Below are 22,891 nucleotides of genomic sequence, written 5' to 3' on the forward strand. Positions count from 1 at the left end.
TTTTCTGTAAAAAAGACAATTTTAGTTTGTTGTATGTACGTAATTTTTGTACTACTCTATCTTGACTACATTTTCTGTTATTGTTTTGTTACTTTTGATAATTGAATTATTTATTTCGCGATTTTGAATTTAAACATAAAATATTACTCTGATTAGAGGAGGCTCCAGGAAATATTTTTAGCCATCTCACAACTTTGAAGCCCCACTGCCCCTAATGTATATGCAAATGCACTACACATTGTGATCCACCTATTCCCCCCCACTGGTAAATTAACAAATCGAACCCTGATTTTGGACATAAAGAGCTAAATCTGGATTTAAACGGCATCGGAAATGTCACTGCATCTCAGCAATCCCAAAAACTATGGATTCGACATTAATAACAGTCATTTTCGATATATATATCCATCCCTCGCCAAAATCAAGGGGCTGAATTTGAATTTAAAAGGGATCGAAAGTGTCACTGTTCATCTCAGTGACCCCGAAAACCATGGATTCGACACTAATATAGGTCACTTCGATCATTTTTTTAATATCTCGCATCCTCCCCCTTCCTTCACTAAGTTACACCGTCAAAGTGAAATGACAAAAGCTATCCTAGGCTCGAATCTCATCTATGTGGCAAATTTGATAGAGATCGGTGGCGTGGTTCAAGAGGTATGAAATCACAAACATTGTCACATGTTACAGTTATGAATATATATCATTACCCTGATCAAACATTATCTGGAAGCAATTATATATTGCTGAAACTGCAATACAAACTAGTACGGCTCGGATTTCTACGAAATGACAAACGTTTATCCTGGCATCTTTTACATGTATGATTAAATAAATAAATAAATAAACACATTTCTGACCTTTGTAACATGAAAATGTAATTTTTGTAGGAGATATAAAAACATATTTTTTATTATATTTTTGACAAGCTTTACTCATTGCTCGGAAATATTTTTATCAGTACGTATTGATAATGAGATAAAGAGTCTTTCAGTTTTGTTGTTTATGGGGTCAGCAATGTGCTGTAATCGATGTTTCAGAGCTTTAAGATCTCTAAGTTTAACAATTGCTATTCTTAGGAATTCTAGGATCAATATTAACAGACAAAAACCATATTCATGAAGAAATTAAATATAGACTAAAAATTGGGAATTCGTATTGTTATGTAGTTCAAAATATTTTTCGTCGTGAGTTCTGTCGAGGAAATTAATACTTAAAAATATATAAAATGATAATTATGCCTGCTCTATATGGCTGCAAAACATGGTCGCTTACTCTGAGAGAACAGTGCAGGCTGAAAGTAACTGAGAACAAAATTCTGAGACGAATATTCAGACCCAAGAAGAAAATTCACAACGAGGAACTGCAGAATTTATACCGTTTTCCAAACATTGTTAGGGTCATCAAGTCTAGGAGGCTCAGGTGAACAGGTTATGTAGTCAGAATGGAAAAAAGTAGGAACACTTTTAAAAGTTTTTACTGGAAATCCAATCGTCCATTAGGAAACCCTAGGCGAAGATGGGAGGATGGATATCGCAGAAATAGGAGTACAAAGTAGAAACTGGATCCAGTTGGCTGAGAACAAAAGTCAATGGAGAGCATTTGTGAACGCGGAATTGAACCTCCGGGTTCCATAGAGTGTGAGTGAGTTAGTTACAAAGAGAGAAAGTTAATAAAAACTTTATTTACAATATAACAACACAGACAGACATATATATATATATATATATATATATATATATATATATATATATATATATATATATATATTTGTGTGTGTGTGAAATGGAGGAAATATTTCCATAACAAGAAATAAATTCTTTGGCGGGCATGAATCATGATTTTCAACCGCAAATTCGAACTCACTTCAACACTTGCTTGAAACTGAACAGAATCATTCGAAATAAAAGTCACTTGCATTAACGCAGTTCCCTAGCAGTATCGAGAACGTGTGCAACTAGAAACACGGTTATTTATCTCAGTAGAATAAAACTCCGCGATTCTGGAGCTGATGAAATCTTCAAAGGCATCTTGAACACTGACTTAGTTGTTGAAGACGTGTCCCTGCAAGAAGTATCCAAATGTTGAAGATCAGTAGTCGAGAAGTCTGGCATATTTGGTAGATCAGGAACTTTTGTATTCCAATAACGTAACTAGTGCAACATTACTGTCATGTAGCATTTCTCAATCTTTTCTGTTTAAAGATGTTGGGATTACGAACAGTTACAGTCAAAAGTCTGAGCACACTACTGATTTTTCAGAATTTTCCAGACAAAATACACTATCCATACAAACCCCTGTTTTGCAAAATAAACACCACTCTTCACATAATGAAACAAAAATACATTCAAATACATTCTGTTTCCATTGAGACAAATTTATTGAGAAAGTTTGCGTTCATGAAGTGCCGATCCTTAGCCTTGATAAGAGCTTTACAAATCCCAAGCATTTATTTGATACATTTATCCAACTTTTGACAGCCCACCGGCTTTGAAGAGCCTTTCACAGATATTCAGTATTCGTTGGCATGAGTCCACCGACTGCTATGTGAAGTTCACAAGAGCCCGATAGATAACAAATCGTGAGACTGCGCCGGATATACCATTTTTGTGACGAGGTGAGTCTGTTCTTTGTTTTCCAGATAATTACTGCATAACTCAGGGGAATGTTTGGGATTGTTATCCTGTTGTAGCACAAAGTTACACGCGTTCCTAATGGAATTGCATGCCTCACTTATCGTATGTTGTGATATATGTTCTTGTCAATTATTCTATTGATTTGATTAAATCACCAACTTGACACCCTGTAAAACATCCCCCTTGACACCCTGTAAAACATCTCCATGGCACTACTTTTCGGTGTTTTACTGCATGTATTACAGTCACGATGAAAGCACCTTTCGGAAGAGCAACGAACAAACATCTAGTGTTGGGAACAGAAAAGTTGAAATTTAGATTCGTCGGTACAAAGCATTCTCTTCTATTGTTCATCCGTCCAGTCTTCATGTTTTCATCCATGAGTAGCTTTTTGCAATGTTTCCTGCTCGAAGAAGTGCTTTCGTAACTGCAATCGTACCAAGACCATAAATCTGAAGGTTTCGGACCACCATCCCTTCTGATAATGACTGGGAACGGTTCTTCCGTAGTTTCGTTGCTGGCTCTGGTTCCTTTTTTTAATAATAAATTCGAGCCATTAAAATATACACATTCCGTCCCGTAGCTTTATTCCATTTATTTATACCTGGTTGTCCTGACAACGACGTTCCAAAGACTTATTATTTTTTGAAACATTTGAATATCTTTATACATTGACAATCATATTATTTAAAACATTTCTTTCTCTTCTTCTGATAGTAAAAATCAGCCAGCCTAGTACATATTTGGAATATCTTATGGCCCAAAATTATAAATATACAATGTACTGTTGTAACTTCCGGAGCGGTTAAACGTCTTTTCCGTTTGTATGTAGTTCTAATAAACTTGCCCTCACAAGAAGTTATTATTTCTGGATGACCAGCTTGTTTCCGTGCAATATTTACAGTAATTTGTGACTGTCTTTCAAGAGCCAGACGTATTCCCCACATTGATATCTGCAACCACTGAGCGATTTTCCGCAGAGAATACTCTCTTCTCCCAAAATAACCACATGAGCACGTGAATGGACACTTAGTTCACAATTTTTCTTCCGCACTTTATAATATTTTCACGTTCTTCACACTAATTTATTAATTCACGCGAGTGAAAGCAGCACCATCGCATGGCACACATTTGCACCCAACTTTATCCGTATACGATACGATTGAATAACTCACACACACACAACTGTTCGTGGCAATAAACACACAACTACCTATGAGTTCATACAAACACCAACAAATTTTGAAACGATGCATCAGCAAGCAAAGCATTACGTTCATTGTCTGATCGTTATTTATTTGCCTACTGCAAAATGATTTTCCTCAATAAATGTGTCTCAATGTAAACAGGATCATATATGTTCGTATTCTTATATGAACAACGTTGTTTATTTTATAAAACAATACCAATAAACAAGGTTTTGTATAGACACAATATATTTTAATTGGAAAATATTGAAAAATCAATAATGTGCTCAGACTTTTAACAATGACTGTATATTCGTACAAAATAAAATAACCAATATATACATTAACATATATTATAGATTCCCTTTGCTATTAAACAATAAAATAAAACTCTCTAGCGCTACAACCTACGAAGGGCTATGGACAACCAAATGTACAGAATCGATTGGATGATGTGTGCTCACCGCATCGCCTCTCATTACAACTAAATTCACTATCTCTTAACTGAAGCATTTTTTTCAATAATCTCGCTTGTTGAACACCGAAAATTCGGTTTCCACCAGGAAACAGGTGGACCAAGGACTATACATACCAAGGCACGTGAATTAATCATTCGCATTAACAACACACTTTACCAACTAACAAACTCTATGGCTTATGGAATCCGGAGGATCAATGCCGTATTCACAAAAACTCTCCATTGACTTTTGTCTTTAGCCAACTGAATCCAGTTTCTACTTTGTACTCCTATTTCTGCGAGATCCATCTTAATATCATCCTCCCATCTGCGCCTAAGTTTTTCCAATGGACATTTTCCAATTGGATTTCCAATAAAAACTTTTAAAGCGTTCCTACTTTCTTCCATTCTGGATACATGACCTGAGCACGTAAGCTTCCTAAACTTGATAACCCTAACAATGTTTGGTAAACCATATAAATTATGTAGTTCCTCGTTGTGAAGTTTCCGCCATTCCCCATTCCCGTTCCTCTTGGGTTCGAATATTCGTCTCAGGATTTTATTCTCAAGTACTTTCAATCTGTGTTCTTCCCTCAGAGTAAGTGAATATGCTTCGCAACCATACACACATTTTACTACTGAACATAATATCGAAATACACAGGGAATAGTCCTTATTTAAAGATATTAATGGACCTAGTTTAATAATAACGAAAAATTTATCTAGCATGTATCTATATTTTATAAATATATTTACTGAGATTAACTGTCGAAACTGTGCAGTAATTTATAAAATATAGGCATTTACTAGATTATTTTAACTTCTATCTTATTCATTATAGCTTTGGAAATATTCCAGAGTATTAATAAAACAAAACTGACTAAAGTACTAAATATACATATTCAGAACAAGTGTGCAAATTTGTTAGGGAAAGTATGTGGCAAGCACCTAATAGAAAATTTACATTCTGAATCTAATTAAAAATGTACGTTTTGTACAGATGGATGTAAAAAGTGAAGGGAAAACTTGATTATCTCTGGGAAATGTGGCCGTGTCCAATTATTTTTATTTATTTTTTTTTTCCTTATACCGATAAGCAAGTAAAACGTCCACTAAGAATAAACAAAATAAAGATAATATAGTATATTGTATATTCTATACACACTATTTTATTAACTCCGTGCTTACCGTATACAGATTACGGACCCAAGCCATAACGCTGATGATGCTATTTTTTTATTTCTTGTTTATTTTACCTACTTCCACAGCATGAGAATTATGCTTGAAGTTTTTGTGCCAATACATGCACCTCACTGAAGTGCTGCTAAAAAGTAAACGATACAAATGCTCCAGGCTCAAGATGAGTTGAGCTCATTTCAATTCACTTTAATTGTTCGTTCTCTGTTACACTATCGCAATATTTTTAAATTTAACAACTCTGAACTTTTGTGATACTCAGAAATTACGTATTTCTGTACGAAGCAAAAAAAATAAATAAAATAAAAATAAAAAAATATACTACTTACGCATATAGATACATGAAAAGTAACAACAAATACATTTTTTTTATGTAGAAGAAATGTAAATTTCGATCTTTTCACATGATACCTTATAATACAAAGTTCTTACGTACTTCTGCATTTACGAATAGCAATGTCCATCTACTCCTTAACTGCGGCTAATGATTTAACAACAAAAGCCAAGTGAAAGATAAAACAGGAATGCATACAAATATATATGTGCGATTTAAATAGAATGCAGGTACTTGCCTCCTCTCTGTCCATAGCCTGAATCTTGATATCCATACGATCCAAACGGGAGCGGCGGAGGCACATTACTGTATTCCCCTTTACCAGCAATCTGACGGCTACAAGTGTAAAAACGTAATTGTCTAAATTATTCTCGTCTTAGTTTAATCTCATTGGCTATAATCTATTGTTAATATTTATTACCGGTTTTATAAATAAAAGATGCAATTTATAGTAATAATGACACTAAGTTTTTCTCAATAGAAGGAAATCTGAATATAAATTTCAAAAAGAATGTTTAGAAATCCAGAGGTGCGAAAAGTCATGAAATGTTTACCTTCCAGTAATATGAGCTGGTAGATAGAGAGATCTTTCTGACGAAGGTATCTTACTAGTAAGTAGGCCTACCCAATTTCCTCCAGGGAGCACAGAGACAACTCAAAGGAAGGATATATATTCATTGACATATTCGTGAATTTATAACAAATAGTTGGCTATTGTGAATTTCCTTGAGTTTTCGACTTCCAAACTACGCTATGCATAAATATGAAGAATCGTATCAGAATGGCCATATCTGTTAATCGACAATCTACTCCCTTAACCTTTTATTCGAAACGGAAGTGTAACAAAATCAACCATTTCCGGTCTCAACGTTGATCAGCATAGAACAAAACTGCATACCATTATTTCCAATTTTTATTTTTCAGGCCTATACAAAAGAATTATTATTTCTTCCCCTAATCTTGATGTGACTTTACGTCTTCTTAAAATCACAAATATGGATTCCGATTGCAGTTCATTCTTGCCAACTTTTGTTTTCAAATTAGTAATAATTTGTGATTATGGTGTTACACTTAATTCGTGATTATGGAGTTATCTGATCTCTGAAGATAACTGTGTGACAGTGACAATCTAGTGTGCGGTTTTTACAACGAAAGCTTAGGAGGACCCTTATCAACACCTAAGGGAGCGTGAAATATGTGTAATTTACTTCCATAATCCCTTTTTCATTATAGTTTTCCTGACTCTTGCACCATTTTGTAAAGTTTTTTTTCTTTCTTTCTTTCTTCCTATAGATTGTATGTCCGCCCCGTAGCTCACTTGCTTTGTGGGTGGAACGTCGTTGCAAATATATAAAAGGTTTGTCTCTGATCATAATAGACTTTGAAAGTATTACATTCAAAATGTACAGGTGCATAATGATCCTGGTGTTATATTTGATGATAAATTTTCTTTCAGTGAACATACTGCTACTGTTACAAAAAACAAATCTATGTGAATGTTAGAAATGCTGTACAGATTCAAAGAAATTTAAAATTTGTTGGTGCTAACTACTTATTACTTGACTTCTTCTGCAGTAAAATACTGTTCGTCTATTGGATCTATACCTCATCCCACATGTTTTCAAGTCAGACATTGTCCTCAATGTAGTTTCACGCATTGTTCGTCAGAGTTCCAGAACTGCATAGGTCAAATAATGAAATTACCATGAAAACACTCAATATAGCATCGTATACTTCTCGTCGGATTTTGTTTCTACATAAAATAGCAAACAGAAAATTAAACTCCTACAACTCTACTTCCTACATTTAATTTCAGAGTACTCATTCGCACAACATGAAACATGGATCTATTTTATGTTTCGAAACCTAGATTTGCAATAGTCCAAAGATTGCTCTTGTACAGGTTTCCTACTTATTTCAACAGACTTTGACCTACAATAAATATCTTTAAATCTGAAAGACGTTTCCGATCTACATTGTGCAAAATTAAGTTGTAATGGACAAACATCGCGTGCGTGGATTTCCTCGGGGTTCTCCCGTTTCCTCCCACTTTTTTCATTCCACCATTTCACTCATTTCTCATTATCACCGTCTCCTTTAGCCTACCCGACATAATCGTGGGACGTAAAACTCAAAGATTTCATTTCATTTCATTAAGTTGTATTTTTTCTTGATATTGTTATTGTTTTGCGTTACTGCTTCGTAATGACTTTTTTTTCAAACTGTTGTTACATGTTGCAGTGTAAACTGGCCAGTGTGCAGTATTTATATAAGGAGGCCCATTTTCAGTCACAATAGTAGATGGGAAAACCCCCTATCAAGCCATGATGTAATTCACCCATCCATCATTACTAGTAAAGTGCATCCAAAGACGAAGCAATGATCTAGATTCTTCTTAAAGGTTACAGACACTTGAGCCAGTTGCCATGTAAATTTTTGAGCGTAGAATCAGTGACAAATATGCAGACCTCACAAGACGTCATAATTGTGTATTCCCGATATCCGAAATCATATTAGGCCACGAAATTTCTGACATAGTTAAATCTATAATTTTGTTCACTTCCATATGATTACTATGCAGTCATCTTAAATATATACTCTGAAGATGTCTGGAAAAAACAACGCAACCTTTCAGAAAACATCATTTGATTACCTACCTCATAAAACCTGTTTCTGGAATAATCTAGGTCCTCCTTTGTATTTAAGTAGGAGGGTAATTTTTTCGGCCATTCTTCTTTTAACCACTTCCTCATCTGTTGATACCATTTATTCTTTACTATTTCGTTAACTATTTGTTTCTTATTTAAAAGAAACGTATTTAGCTCACTCACGTAATCAGTCTCTTCACCAGGGTTCCCTTTTCCTGTACTAGATATAAACCTGGAAAAAATATCTACTACCACCTTCTTGGTGTACATAATTTCAAAGCCGTATTTATTTAACAACAGAAACCACCTCTTCGGACGAGGTGAAGCTGTCAAAGGTGGTTTTAACACAAAATGTCTCCGTAATTGCTTTGAATCGGTGAGCATTTTAAAGTTTCTACTTTGAAGAAACTTGTGCAATTTGTAGATGACAAATACTACCCCCAGTGCCTCGCGCTTAAATTGAGCACAATTTCTCTGCTGTAATTAGAGTTGCTAATACGCACGTCCTGTTCGCAGTTTGCCTTGTACATCGTTACAAAGAATGGCATTAATTCCATGAGACCTAGCGTCCGGCATAATCACAATACGGCAGATTTTATTGAGCCACCCTATATATATATACAGGGTGTATTAGTTCACCCGTCCCAGGCATTTTTCTCGGCTCGTAGTGCAGGTAGACTTTCAAATAAAAAATTGAATTATGAAATCGTATGTGAAGAATAAAATGGTGATGCTTCCATAGCGAGTGGTGTAGCGGGAATATTACTACGGGGGTCAACTCCAAAATTCCAAATGGAAAATGGTTTCAATTTCGATTTCTTTGGAAGCATTATTGAAAAAGAAACAACTTTTACAGGAAACACTTTTCGTTAAATTCTACAGTTTGGCATCTACATCTGTTATTTGTTATAGAATTGTTACTATCAAACCACCCGTACCAGGCGTTTTTCTCGGCTAGTAATGTACGAAGACACTTCAAACAAACCGATTTGGTGCAAGACAGACCATCACAGTGAAAGCAAGGAATGATATTACGTGTTGCACGTAAGTTAGGAAATTCGAAAATACTTTTCTCGATATGCATGGAAACGAGCTGAAATGCCATGTGAAACAGTTAGGTGATCACTTAGTGCCATTATCACGAAAAGAATACCTGAAGCTAGTTTGACTTAGACGAAGAACTGAAAATGAATCACAGGTTCAATAAAGATAAACAGAGTTGTGTAAAAGATGTTTACTACGAGTTTATGAAGTGACATCCCGATTTGTTTCTTAGAACTCCTGTGTCTACAAATATATTGAGAACAACTACTTTCAATAAGGAACAAGTTGCGAAGCTCTTTTCGAATTAGTGCACACTGATGGAGAAATATTCTTTTCCACCATCACAAACATTGAACGTGGATGAGACTGGTGTATCGTCGTATCATCCCAAAGTGATACGTGTAAAAGAGAAACGAGTTGTGGGCAAGTTGACGTCGGGCGAAAGAGGTCGAAACATAACGTTAATGTTCTACATGAGTGCTACTGGTCAGTTTGCACCACCCCTCTTCATTCTTCCGACTCAGAGAATGAGTGAGAGACAGATGGTTGATGCTTCATCCGAGAGCATTGCTGTAGCAGAAAGTACTGGTCGGATAACGTGTGATACTTTTTTAACTTGGTTGCAGCGCTTGTGAAATTCTGTCATCCTTTCCCTCAGAACTCAGTTCTGCTAACTGTTTATCAACATGGCTGCCATAAAGAAGTGAAAGTGATTCAATACGCGAGGGATCACAGTATTCAATGCCCAGTACTCCTCCACATACCACTTATAAAACTCAACCCATTGACGGGTGTTTTATGAAACCGTTTAAAGGCGCATCCAATTAAGCTTGTTCACTGTGGGTGCGCAAGACTGCTGGAGTAAAGATAACAGAATACGATGTAGCGCAACTTGTTTCAGAGGCATACCGAAAGATGTGTCACATGGATATTGCTCTTAACTGATTTTGCGTGCACCGGAATATATTCACTGAGCCTTCAGATATTCACAGACACCGACTATCTGTCCGCTAACGTGATTCATGTTGCAAGATGTTACACTAGGCTTAACTGTAAAGACCCACAATTTTCAACTTCGGCAGCGGTTGAGGAAAAGGGAGCTACTTCCCGTTCGTCGTCTGCAGCGAGCGGATCCACTTTTTCCACATATGACCGAGGAATCAGAACCTTCTCGTCCATCAACTAGTAAAGAGCTCTCCATTAGTGAACAGTTATCGTCATTACCGGAAAATCACAAGAGACGTTTAGCGTCACGAACCAGAAGAACTGGAAGGAGTGCGATACTAATATCTTCACCATATAAGACGCAAATTGAAAGAAAAGTGACTTCAGCACACGAACTACCAAAGGAAGGTCGCAAGAAGTTAATGAACCACCATACCGAAGAAGAGAAAATACGACCAGACGAACAGGAAAGCAGCACTGAATATATGCGGTGAAACGTTCAATGAAGGCTGGGTGTAGTGTGAATCCTGAGATGGCTAGGCTCATAAAACTGCACCCCTATCGAATCAAGATATCCATTGACACGTGTGATCACTGTCAAGACACATCAAGACACATGTGATCACTGTCAGCTTCGTGGGTAGGAGGTGTTGTTATTGTTCCTTCTAAATGCAGAATATAATATTTTTCCAATAAGATAGGTGCAGGTAAATACGCCATGTTCAGGGTGTTTGATTTTTTATGGCCTTAATTTTCATGAAACACAAAGAAAAGACATGTGCGTTGCAGAGTAGCATTTTCTGCGTGTAGAAGAAAATATGGCAATGATTCGACTCACTTCTATTTTGTACCCAAGGTAAAAGATAAAAGTGTTACAAAGTGACGTATTTACTAACACGTGCATTTAATTACGCAAAGTCTAGAATACTACTAGAAACCTGAAATAAATCTTGCAACTGCTTACATCATCTGCATTATACGAACTCAAATATTATTACACAAGATAGCTGAAGCAAAAAATAGAGTAACCAAAGTTAAGGTTGCTTTATTTCAAAAATGCAAATCCGGGACGCTACTAAATTACGAGAATCTTTGAAATTCTTAAAATGAAAAGAACTGTTATATACTAATTTACTTTCTTCCATTAGATAGAGTTGTTCAAGTATTACGTTATCACATTTTTAGTAATTTCACTAGACTTCCTTCCAAGTTAAACAAACGTAAGCAGATGATTTACTCCCTCCCCATGGTAAGCATTTTTCCCCCCTCAGGATCTGTTATGTTTCGTGGTTTTCAGTCTGTTTCAGGTCATTCAAGGTATAATGTTTCCTTTCACACGTTGTATACTCTTTTAACATATAGAGAGCTCCCTCGTGGCTAAGCGGTTAGCGTACGCGCCCTTGGCGTGGGAGACCCGGGTTCAATTCCCGGCGGGAGCTCATGTGGTTCGGATTCCACGTTAATCAGTAGATCCACGTCTCATATAGTCTCGCTGCTGAAAGGGACGCTAAACTAAAATCAACTCAACTCTTTTAACATATAGAACGGTTAATACATGGTAAATATGTTCTGGCGGAGTTTGTTATATTATATTCCCATGTAAGCAAACTATAATAGTCCCTTCTTTTCTTCTTCGCTGAAATCCGGGATATTTAATCGTCCCGAGAAATATTTTCGGGACGCAGATCTCGATTCCCTGATTATCTCGGATTTTCCGGGATGAATGGCAACCCTAACCAAAGTGCAAGATAAAGATAAAAAGATAAAATGTAAAAACTATAATCTCCATAGCTGAAATGAAGTTCCAAACTGAAACGTTTTAGTCCATAAGAAGATAAACAAACAGTGCCACTGTACTATGAAATGAATGAGGAAAAAAAAAACTGCACCTATATTACATGGAACATGTAAGACAAATGAAAACATCTTTGTCTTCTGCAGTCATTCCTGCACAAGCTCTGGCGTATTTTGCTGCACCATGCTTGGTATTGATTTAGTAGCCATGGAATCACAAATATTGAAATTACATTTACAAAACAGTGTTCCTAGACGGACACGAAATAAAGCGTATATTGCTGTAGACAATCGGCACTGTTCTGAGTTAGCACGGTACTAATAACGGATTCTTACCTCTAGTGAAATAATAACGTCCTCCCACGGAACCTTCCCGAAGCAAACAACATTGCACGTTGCGTCGTGGTGGTCTCAGCGCTGTCTCCCGGAGTATTCGTCAAATCGGACTTGTATAAGACCGTGGCACATATTACAGACGCATTCTAGCGGATTTCGTCGGAAAGGTTCCAGCACTGAACACTTGGCGTATTTAGCTGCACTAGCGTACATACCTGCAGTTACTTTATCTTACGTGTCCGGTGGTACCCACCAATATTCGAAACTTGTGAAATGTATCGATTTGTATTGTTACTTGTTTATTTCATTACTTTTGCATTTACGTCGATATCTTTGGTTTGTTAATAAAGTTCACATTCCAAATAAATATTTCAGGCTTATTTTGGAACAATTTTACATCTTATTACCAAGAGGCAGCTCAATGTGTTAAAATGTCCGGTTCTACTCCTTTTCCCCTAAGAATGTGAACTAATATTCGCATGTTTAACTTGCTAGATTTACTTTCGGAAAATACTTTGGACTCTTTAGTTAAGCACTGCTTTGTGCAAAATAAAAAGTTGGGCGCCATTAAATTCCCCACCTGAAATTAGGGAAGGCATTGCCCCCGTAAATCCCCCTTCCGTCTTGTTACGCCACTACGAGTTTTATAATTCCTGATGCAGGCCTGACCATGTTTTCAAATCTTTTGTGTCCGTTCATCACAGGCTGTCAGTATGGAACAGATAATTAGGCCCGAATAAAGGTCAATAATGCGATCAGAACTGAAGCATTCACTTGTTCCACTCTTGAATCAAATTTATAAAATATGGTTACTTCCTTTTCCATCAACTCTACCTGATTTGCTATATGTGTGCGATGTACATTGTTAAATCAGTGTACAAAAGCATTTTTTCTCGCTACAAGTGAATGCTGCAACAGATCAACGAAAGATACAAAAATCGTACCAAGACAAACTACACGAAATCAATAGGTTCCGTTCAAACTGTCACAGGTAAAATATGAACGTTATCAATATGGTTGTGTAACATGCGGAAAACAACATTTTAGATATCAATGTCCAGCTAGGGGTGCGCAATGTAGGAATTGCAACGAATGTAATCCTTTTGCACAGTATTGTCCAAAAGAAAGTCCGAATAGGTTCAAAAGAAGAATCAATGAATTATCTGATGAAGATATTCGGATGGAAGACAAGATCTTTATCCTTTCTGAATTACAACAAGCATTAGATGACATAGAAGCAAATACGAATGTAGAAGGTGAACTAAACTTTAATTTAATGAAGATTTTATGTTAAGCTCCATTCAGGTAGCCAATACAGAGAAGAAAATATGTCCACTGGTAATTAATCGAATTCAGTCAGAAAAAAGAAATTTAGAGGTAAAACACGAGAATATTGAACATGAAAATCGATACCAGAGGAATCAGGTCTGAAGACGCCACACCGGCAACCCGATAGAAGAAACTAAACATCTTAATATGAGTCCGGAGATAACTACGAGGTCAACAATAATAGAAGAAAAGGACAGAATAGGAATAATAGAAGAAGTAGAAAGTAAATATGGTAAACAGGTGAGCGTAGAAAATAAAGTAACGAAAAAGAAACATAGAAGGAAAACAATGTACAGAAAAGTACAGAGTACGGAGTATGTACAGAACAATAAAGATGTGTAAAGATAAAAGAGAAGGCGAAGAGATGGAAGAATTAGTCAAGGAAGAAAGAAAAAAAAGTAGAGGGTGAATTGAAAGAAAAAGGCACAAAAAGGAGGAATGATGGAAGGAAGTCTGAAGAATTAAAACAAACGGTTGATACACAAGTGAAGAAAGGGTCAAGAAGAAAAAAAATGAGAGAGCTGAAAAAGCAGACCAAGAAAAAAAGAAGCAGTTGTTAAAAAAAGAGAAAAAGGAGAAATTTTCGTATGATGGTTATTAGTGGCGAAAAAGACATTAATTGGTGCCACGCTGAATGTTTGTTGATTTCACTCCTATTATTGCGTGTGTTTGAGGGAACCAATAAGATATTTTCTAATGTCGAAGCTTTTGATATGTTAATGGTGTTGGGTGAATGTCGACAGAATCATAGCAAAGCGCGCGGCTGTATGGTGAACAGTTTCTCGATCGTGCTCTGCAGTCGAGAAAAGTATTTCGGCTCTTGGCACTTCGTGTGCAGAGGACTAGGCACGTCTCTCCTCACAACAAATGTCAGCAGATCAGGTGCCGTGTTCAGGATAAACTGTCTTCCGACATCCTTGTCGCAGTCCATATGGATCAGCAAACCTCGACAAGACGATTAACCAGGGATGCTGCTATTAGCCACATGACGGTTTGGAGGATTTTGCACAATAATGCGTTCCATTTTACCATGTTCATCTGCATCAGGAACTTCAAGAACAAGATTTCCATAACCGTCTGGGGTTTTGTCAGTGGATGAGCGCCAGTAACCCATGTTTCCACCAGAATATTCAATGGACGGATGAGGTGACCTTCAAGAATAATGGAGATGTTAATGGTCTCCATCTCTTCGAAAGTACATTAACAGGGGTAGAGGGGACGTAACTTTTTTATGAGATGTTCCTTGTGAGCTCTTGGAAGGAGTCCCATTAACAACTCATAACATGATTGCCCTGCTCATTTTGCAAGAGTTGCTAGATGAACTGTTGCTCGTTTATTCCCAAACAGATGGATCGGAAGAGGAGACCGCTTTCCTGGCCAGTTCGTTCTCCAAAATTGCCTCCGCTCGATTTTTTCTTTTGGGAGCTGGTCTACCAAAGGGACGACATGATGGCGAGGATCCGTAATGTGTGACATGGACCAAGTGCAAATGAAGTGTTAAGAGCAGTCAAAAATGTCCCGGTGCGCATTCGCATGTGTATCGCAGGTGCTGAACCATCCTTTGAACATTTATTGAGAGTTTTCTTTAGGTCCAAGTGTGATATATTGATAAGAATGTTCAAAACTTCCACTTCACGTTATTTATTTTATTTATTATTTTCAGTTTATTTATTTGTACTTTTCTTGAACAATTATTTGTGCAATGAATTTGAAATTTCTAGTTTTCTTTGGATGTTTTATTGCTGGGACTTTACCTCCAAAATTGTTTCATACGTAGTTTTACTTAAAACCAGAGTTTTTTTTTTTTTTCTGTTTTAAATTGGTTCTGAGCCCGGAATTTAAACAACGTATTGTCCTACATTATTGATCTCATTTGTTGGTACGTGCACGAGATATGTCGTAACATTTGATGTTTCGGAGTTTTCAACAGTACTATTTGATAGAACATGTGATATCTGGTGTTCTTTTGGAGTCATTGTCAACTATAAAACTGTTATTCTGTAGCTGCAATTCAAGAACAAGTAATACACGTCGATGCCAAATCGTAGAATTTAACGAAAAATGTTTCCTGTAAAAGTTGCTTCCAATAGTGCTTCCAAAAATATCGATATTGATACCACTTTCCATTTGAAATTTTGAAGTCGGCCCCCCGTAGAGATATTCCCACTACGCCACTGGATATCAAAGTATCACCATTTGATTCTTCACATAAGATTTGGTTATTCAATTTTTTGTTTGAAATGTCTACGTGCATTACGAGCAGAGGAAAGTGCGTGGGACGGGTGGTCTCATAATAGCAATTCTACAACAAATAACAGATGTAGATGCCAAACCGTAGAATTTAACGAAAAGTATTTCCTGTAAAAGTTGTTTCTTTTTCAATAGTGCTTCTAAAGAAATCAAAATTGATACATTTTCCATTTGAAATTTTTGGAGTTGACCCCCCGTAGTAGTATCCCCGCTACACCACTGGATATGGAAGCATCACCATTTGATTCTTCACATATGATTTTTTTTTTTTTTTTTGAAATGTCTACTTGCATTACGTGCTGAAAAAAATGCGTGGGACGGGTGGTGTAGCAATTCTACAACAAATAACAGACGTATATGTCAAACCGCAGAATTTAACGAAAATAGTTTCCTGTAGAAGTTGTTTCTTTTTTAACAGTGCTTCTAAAGAAATCGAAATTGATACAATTTTTCATTTGAAATTTTGGAGTTGACCCCCCTAGTAGTATTTCCGCTACACCACTGGTTATGGTGTTTCAAAACAACACCGACGACGTTTGGGAGGTGATTCCTGACACCAAGATAAGACAAAAAGTATAGACCAACCTGGGTGCACAAATGCTTCATTTCTGATATATAGGCTGCCGAAAACATGAAAATATGAACTTTAAAGATCTATTGCTCCAAAACTATGCGACCTATCGTAGTCGGGTCTACACTTCACTTGGGGACTAATACGTGTGCTATCCAGAAATATGTTTCAGAATCCTAAGGTACTCACGCAACAATTTTTATAGAGGGAGTTTGGTTACGGGCATATAATTTGAAGTACTCACCAACTACCTCTATAAAAACTGTTACAGAAGTACCGCAGAATTCAGAAACTTAGATGTCTGGATAGTGCGCATACTAGTTCCTAAGTGAAGTCTTGACCCAATTGCGGTAGATCCCATAGTTTTTGAGCTATGGATCTTTAAAGTTCAGTTTTTCATGTTTTCGGCAGCCTATACATCCGAAAGGAAGCATTTGTGCACCCAGGTTGGTCCATACCTTTTGTCTTACCTTGGTGTCAGGAATCACCCCCAAACGTTGTCGGTGTTCTTTTGAAGCACTATATATATATATATATATATATATATATATATATATATACAGTGGTCGAAGTGAGACGGTATGTGGTGGTATGCCATACCGCCTCTGGTTTTTCAGTGATGAAGGCATACCGTCTGTAGTTTTTCAATGATTAAAACATACCGTCACTGGAAAATAGATGCTTAATACGTTTAATAAATACATTTTTACACACAGTAATTGACGAATAGCTTCGCATGTAAAAGGATTTTATTTGTTATGTAGAAATAATTTTTAAGTTGTCAACACCGACATTTTAGTTATCTTTTTCCTAATTTTTTGTTTTTAAAATGAAGTGTCTTCAAACAAGTTCACCTATTATAGTTTATATTTTGATGTGCCGTATTGAATTGTTTTCTTTGTTATGTATGTGTGTGTGTTCTTGCTTTAATGCATATAAATACCGTGTTTTGAGCATGGGCGGATTTAGGAATTGTTTGCTTGGGGGTGGACCTTCCGGGGGTGCGGAATACGCCATAGTCGGGAAGGAATCTGGAGTTTTCCGCAGGAAATTGTTAATATCCTCATTCGGTTTTTGAGCATTTTCGTGTATCTATAATACACTTTTTTTTTTTTCAGAAAGTTGTTGGCAGGGGATCAGTTTCTCCATTCACTCTCCCCCCCCCCCCTTTCCGTTACTACAGAAAAGCTCTCGAATGTTTTTCAGTCATTACATAAATAGAAATGCAATCTTTTTGGCAATATACCCTCACTGCATTTCAACATGTAGATAGCCGGTGTGTCCAGTCAAAATCATAATAAAACATACCGCCTCTGCTTTTTTTCCACTTCGAACACTATATATATATATAATGCGTGTGTGTGTGTAAATTTTGCTCAACAATGTTGATTTTTTAATTTTGAACGTTTACATCCCAATATTTATCAAACTACCTAATCTCAAATTTGAAATGTAACCTCTATTCATTATATATATATTTTTTTTAGCTATACCTCACTCTCAAATGTGACGAAGTACTGTCACGCAACAACAGTTACTACACTAGAATTCCAAATCCACGTATTCCCTTGTACAAAATGAGCAATGAATTTATCATGCAGGAGTCCACAAAGAAAAACTCTATAGTTCGAAGGCAGCACATCATTTTGCATTATCATTCAATTCCCCATCCAAACTTCAAACAATATTAGCGTAACAAGTTATTTTATTTTTTATTTTTTTAATTAATACTTACTTCAACATTCTGTGGCCAGCATCTCCAAGGAACGCTTGGTCTCGTCTAGGTGTCATTCCAATTTGTGGTCTCCAGGATCTTGATTCTGCTTCAGATAAATCTTTTGGTTTCAAAACTCTTGGTGGGTCACTGGAAAGTAAACACAATAATCATTGAATTTCGGAGTGAAAAAATGCGATTAGGTTAAAAATCAAACCTGTGTCCTGTTAACTGTAACGGTGCGTTATCTACTACGCTACCAAAAATCTATTATCCTGACATCTGATAAATATCTTAATCTGTTTACGGATATATATATATATATATATAAGAAATGTTTAAAGAAATTCCTCATTAACAGCAGGCAAATGCCGGGATCCTAACATAATGGTCGCAGGCCGCTTCCTTTCTTCCCCATTCATTTCTTTCTCCCTACTTCCCCGAGCAGTGTGGTCGCCAAGGGACATCGTCCATCATACGTGACTGGCTAACATGGACGTATCTACTGAAAGCTCAAAAATACAATTCCTAATCCTGATTATTGTTCCTAATATAGGAAGAGTCCGAACAAAAGTACTGTACTTATAATAAGTTATACTCTAAAGCTTTTGGCAATACAAGTAGGGGAATATTCATACTCGCTGTATTCTTTATGTTTTGCAGGTCGCAAGTACATCTGGAATGTGAAAATGGACAAAATTCAATTAAGTGCAAAATATTTTAAGATGAAAGGCCTAACACTGACAAGGATGTACGCTGCTATGGTTAGTGTTGGGTGATAGTGTCCTCTCTGACTAAAGGTCTGCACGGACCGGAATTTTTAACCCGGGCCGGCCCGAGCCCGGTGCGAGCTCGTGTGATAATCAAATGAGCCCGAAATAAGCCCAAATTACAGAAACTTAATAATTAACGCAAAATTGTATTTTTATTTACAGCAACTAGAGGTTTAATTTTGCGGTTGTGCTTTAAAAGTTCTCCAGAAAGAACAGTCCAGTAAATATCGTTGTACAGTATATTTACAAAATTAAGCCCGAAAAGGCCTGAGAAATATCATTGTATATTAAACAGTTTACGGCCCGAGCCCGGCCCGGGCTCGAAGAGACAATTTAATTGCCAGATACGTAACGTTTGACGAGACATGGGTACACCATTTTGAACCTAAGATAAACAGCAAAGAATGCAGTGACGGTACTACAGATCTCTCCGCTGGTAAAATTACGGCCACTCTTTTGGGATGTCAAGGGGATTCTTCTCATTGATTATCTTGAACACGGACACACTATTACGCACAGTTAATTTCCTAATCAAGGAAAAACGAAACGGAATGTTACACAGGAAAGTTCCTTGAATCAGGATAATGCCCTCCCTATATACACAGAAGTTTCCACACAATGGTAACAACTGAGGCTTGCACATCCTTCCTATCATACTCACCCAATTTCACTCCCAGCGATTTTTTTAAGGTAAACAGCATATTCGCGGAAAGAAGTTTGAATATGAGGTTGTTACATATGCTGTGAAACAATGGCTTGCTGACCAATCGTCTTTTTAAAAAAAAAAAAAAAAAAAAAAAACAATGTGTAACAGCTCAAGAAACGTGGACGAAGGTTATTGCATAGGCAAAGTGCATTTTTGTAATGGATAATTTCATGAAAAAATACATTTCTTCCAATACATATAATTTTGTATTAAATCTGCTGGTAAAACCACAAAAGCCTTTTTTTTTTAACAGTGTAAAATTTATATTTTACATAATATTAAAATATAATTATTTACTAATATACATTATTGTGATCAGCTTTGCAACAGCATTTTCAAACCTTCGCCGAGATTACAGAAAAAAGATCTCCTTCAGTTCCTTACCACAGGGTATCGTTCCCAAAACTGATGCAACGTTCCCTCTTTGTACTGACATAATGATGCGTTATAGTAGAAAAGAGATTGCTCTAGCGTCTCCTGACGATAAATAAATGTGGTGACCGACTTCTTTTATAAAGTTAAGGCCTTCGGGACCCCATCAACCACCTGATTCGATAGCTATAGCGACAAAATTATATTTGTCGAGTAATATGCTGTACTTGCGTTTTTATGTTTCCCGGCAAGCAGCTACGTTGCCAGCTTGTGCTGAGGAAGAATGTACATTTGAAGGGGCGAAGGTGTCGGAACAAGTAAAATCCCATAGAAGTGCTTTCCCTTTCTTCCACGGTATTAGGATCATACCATCTGGCCTCTTGCCGTCTGCACGACTGCATCCCAACGGTTCACATATAGAGGGAACGCCTGCTGAAATTAGTGCCCTCATGATAATGTCATCGACGCTGGAGTGGCGTGAATGCCCGCACTATTGGCAGAGGAGAGTCCATAAAGGCCCTTCTTGTTTACGACACTTCTACAGGCAGGATATCTGTGTTACTCGCAAACATCTGCTCCCAAGCGCAGTGTACTGGCAATTCGAAAACTGTCATTGGGGAGATGTAATCCTAAAGAAGGTGATGGGATAGCATGGAGCCAAGCACCTGCTTCTGGAGATGATGTAGCTAGGAGTATAGTCTTATCTTCTGGGTTATCGGATGACTGAATTAAGAGCTGAAAAGTGATGATTTATAAGAGGATCGTCCCAAGAGGATTGTAGTCCTCTCTTATCAAGATTAGGGAGATCTGATCATACTATAGATGACCATTTAGCAATGCTATCGTTGACATTCGAATCCGATACTAGGCTAAGATCTTGTTGGAGAATGGTCTCGATCAATGGCTTAGCGCCATAGAATGAAGACAGAAAGGATGAAATAGCCAGGTCCATGGCGCCCTGAATGCCGAGACCTCCGTGGTTAACAGGGAGGGACGCCTGCAACCAAGAGTTATTGTTGAGTGAGCAATTCAGGATAGATTCTAGACCGGTTTTTAAGGTGTTGTCATACCATTCCAGAAGATCAGCATCCCGCCAAGATGGAACACAGCGAAGAAAGTATAGCAGCCTTGGCATGGACAATGAGGCGCGTAGTAGGTAAAAGGCAGTGTGCTGAAATCAAGGAAAGACGTGTAAAGAAGAATTCTAATTTAGAAATTTTGTTTTTTAATATTTTTCGTCTTGCCTCATTAGATAATGCTGCTCCTAATAAGCTGGCGTCATCTATCGAAATTCTTTGAATCCCAGGCGCGGCTTCGTCAAACAGCTTGAAGAGGTTATTAGACTGTTCATTGGAAACTCCGAGAAAGCTGACCTCACATTTGGAGAAATTCATTTGCAATCCGATTTCCTTAGCCTGTCTACGGGTCATTTCTAATGTCTCTAGTACTGTATCCTTGTCTCCAGCTACACTCCCGTCATCCAAATACCATACGTTCAGTTCCGTATTGATACTGTTAACGATGGATTGTGAAGTTGTGCGAACAAACCAGGGCCAAGAGGGTCGCCTTGTTGTACGCCACGCTGAGAGAGGATTATTTCATCTCCTAAGTATAAGTTGCTCGGTTGCGAGTAGCACTGATGGACGTATCGATAAATTGATGGAAAACTGTTTTTTATCTGTATGAGCATAGAAATGAAATGAAATGAAATGAAATGAAATCTGTGAGTTTTACGTCCCACGATTATGCCGGTTAGGCTAAAGGAGACGGTGATGATGAGTGATGAATGAAATGGTGGAATGAAGAAAGTGGGAGGAAACGGGGGAAACCCCGAGAAAACCCACGCACACGGTGTTTGTCCACCACAAAGTTCACTTGGCAGGGGCTGGGATCGAACCCGGGATCCCAAGCACCAGAGGTGAACGCTCTACCCCTGAGCCACCGCGGCCCCTAGGTATGAGCATAGAGTCACGATTCAACTCATTAAATGCGTTTCTGAAGTCTATTTTCAGAAACACTTTCTCCTGCTGATGTGGAAAAGAGTAGTACATACGAGCAGCGTGGACTGCTGCTTCTGCTCCATGTGGGACGCAAACTCCCAGTTGGTGTAGGGATAGAAAATGTGTTAGAGGTTCTCTAATTCTATGGCAAACGATTTTGGCTGATAATCTCCTCCACACATTGCCTATTCCGATAGGACGAATGCCGCCACTTTGCTTCCTCAAAGCTATTAGTGATGCTCCACAGAAAATAGGTCTAATTTCCGTGGGCACATCACCGTAAATAATCAAGTGGAGAAAATCGCAGATGGCGTGTCAGGTGGTATTTAGTCTTTAGTTTCTTCCTATATCTGCGACAATAATTATTAAACACTCCTCGTATATATATTTGGTTGTATAATTGCCACAAAAGTGAATACCTACCAATATAATTCTTTTCTTCAGAACCCTGGAGTAAGTGTACCCAGTTAAATACAGTTTGTTATAGCTCAAAGAACATAAAACTTTTTCTTTTCTACGGAAATATTTTATGAAACAGAAACCAGGAAATCACGTTAAGTTTAATTAATGCTTAAATGCACCTCTAGTGATCTGATTG

General features: G+C 37.3%; 1 protein-coding gene across 1 annotated transcript in view; it reads right to left on the reverse strand.

Moving 5' to 3' along the window:
• The window catches only part of Rat1 (5'-3' exoribonuclease 2 Rat1), a 308,185-nt gene that overhangs the window by 193,391 nt on the left and 91,903 nt on the right, over positions 1–22,891 (reverse strand). The window contains exons 17-18 of the mRNA XM_081730827.1: positions 18,464–18,592; positions 6,050–6,147 (exon numbers count right to left, since the gene is read on the reverse strand). Coding sequence (XP_081586953.1) covers positions 6,050–6,147; positions 18,464–18,592 — 227 coding nt within the window. The remainder of the gene's footprint in view (positions 1–6,049; positions 6,148–18,463; positions 18,593–22,891) is intronic.

Source organism: Thermobia domestica, chromosome 11 (assembly GCF_964235325.1).
Source record: "Thermobia domestica chromosome 11, izTheDome1.hap1.1, whole genome shotgun sequence".
In the NCBI taxonomy this organism is placed as follows: domain Eukaryota; kingdom Metazoa; phylum Arthropoda; class Insecta; order Zygentoma; family Lepismatidae; genus Thermobia; species Thermobia domestica.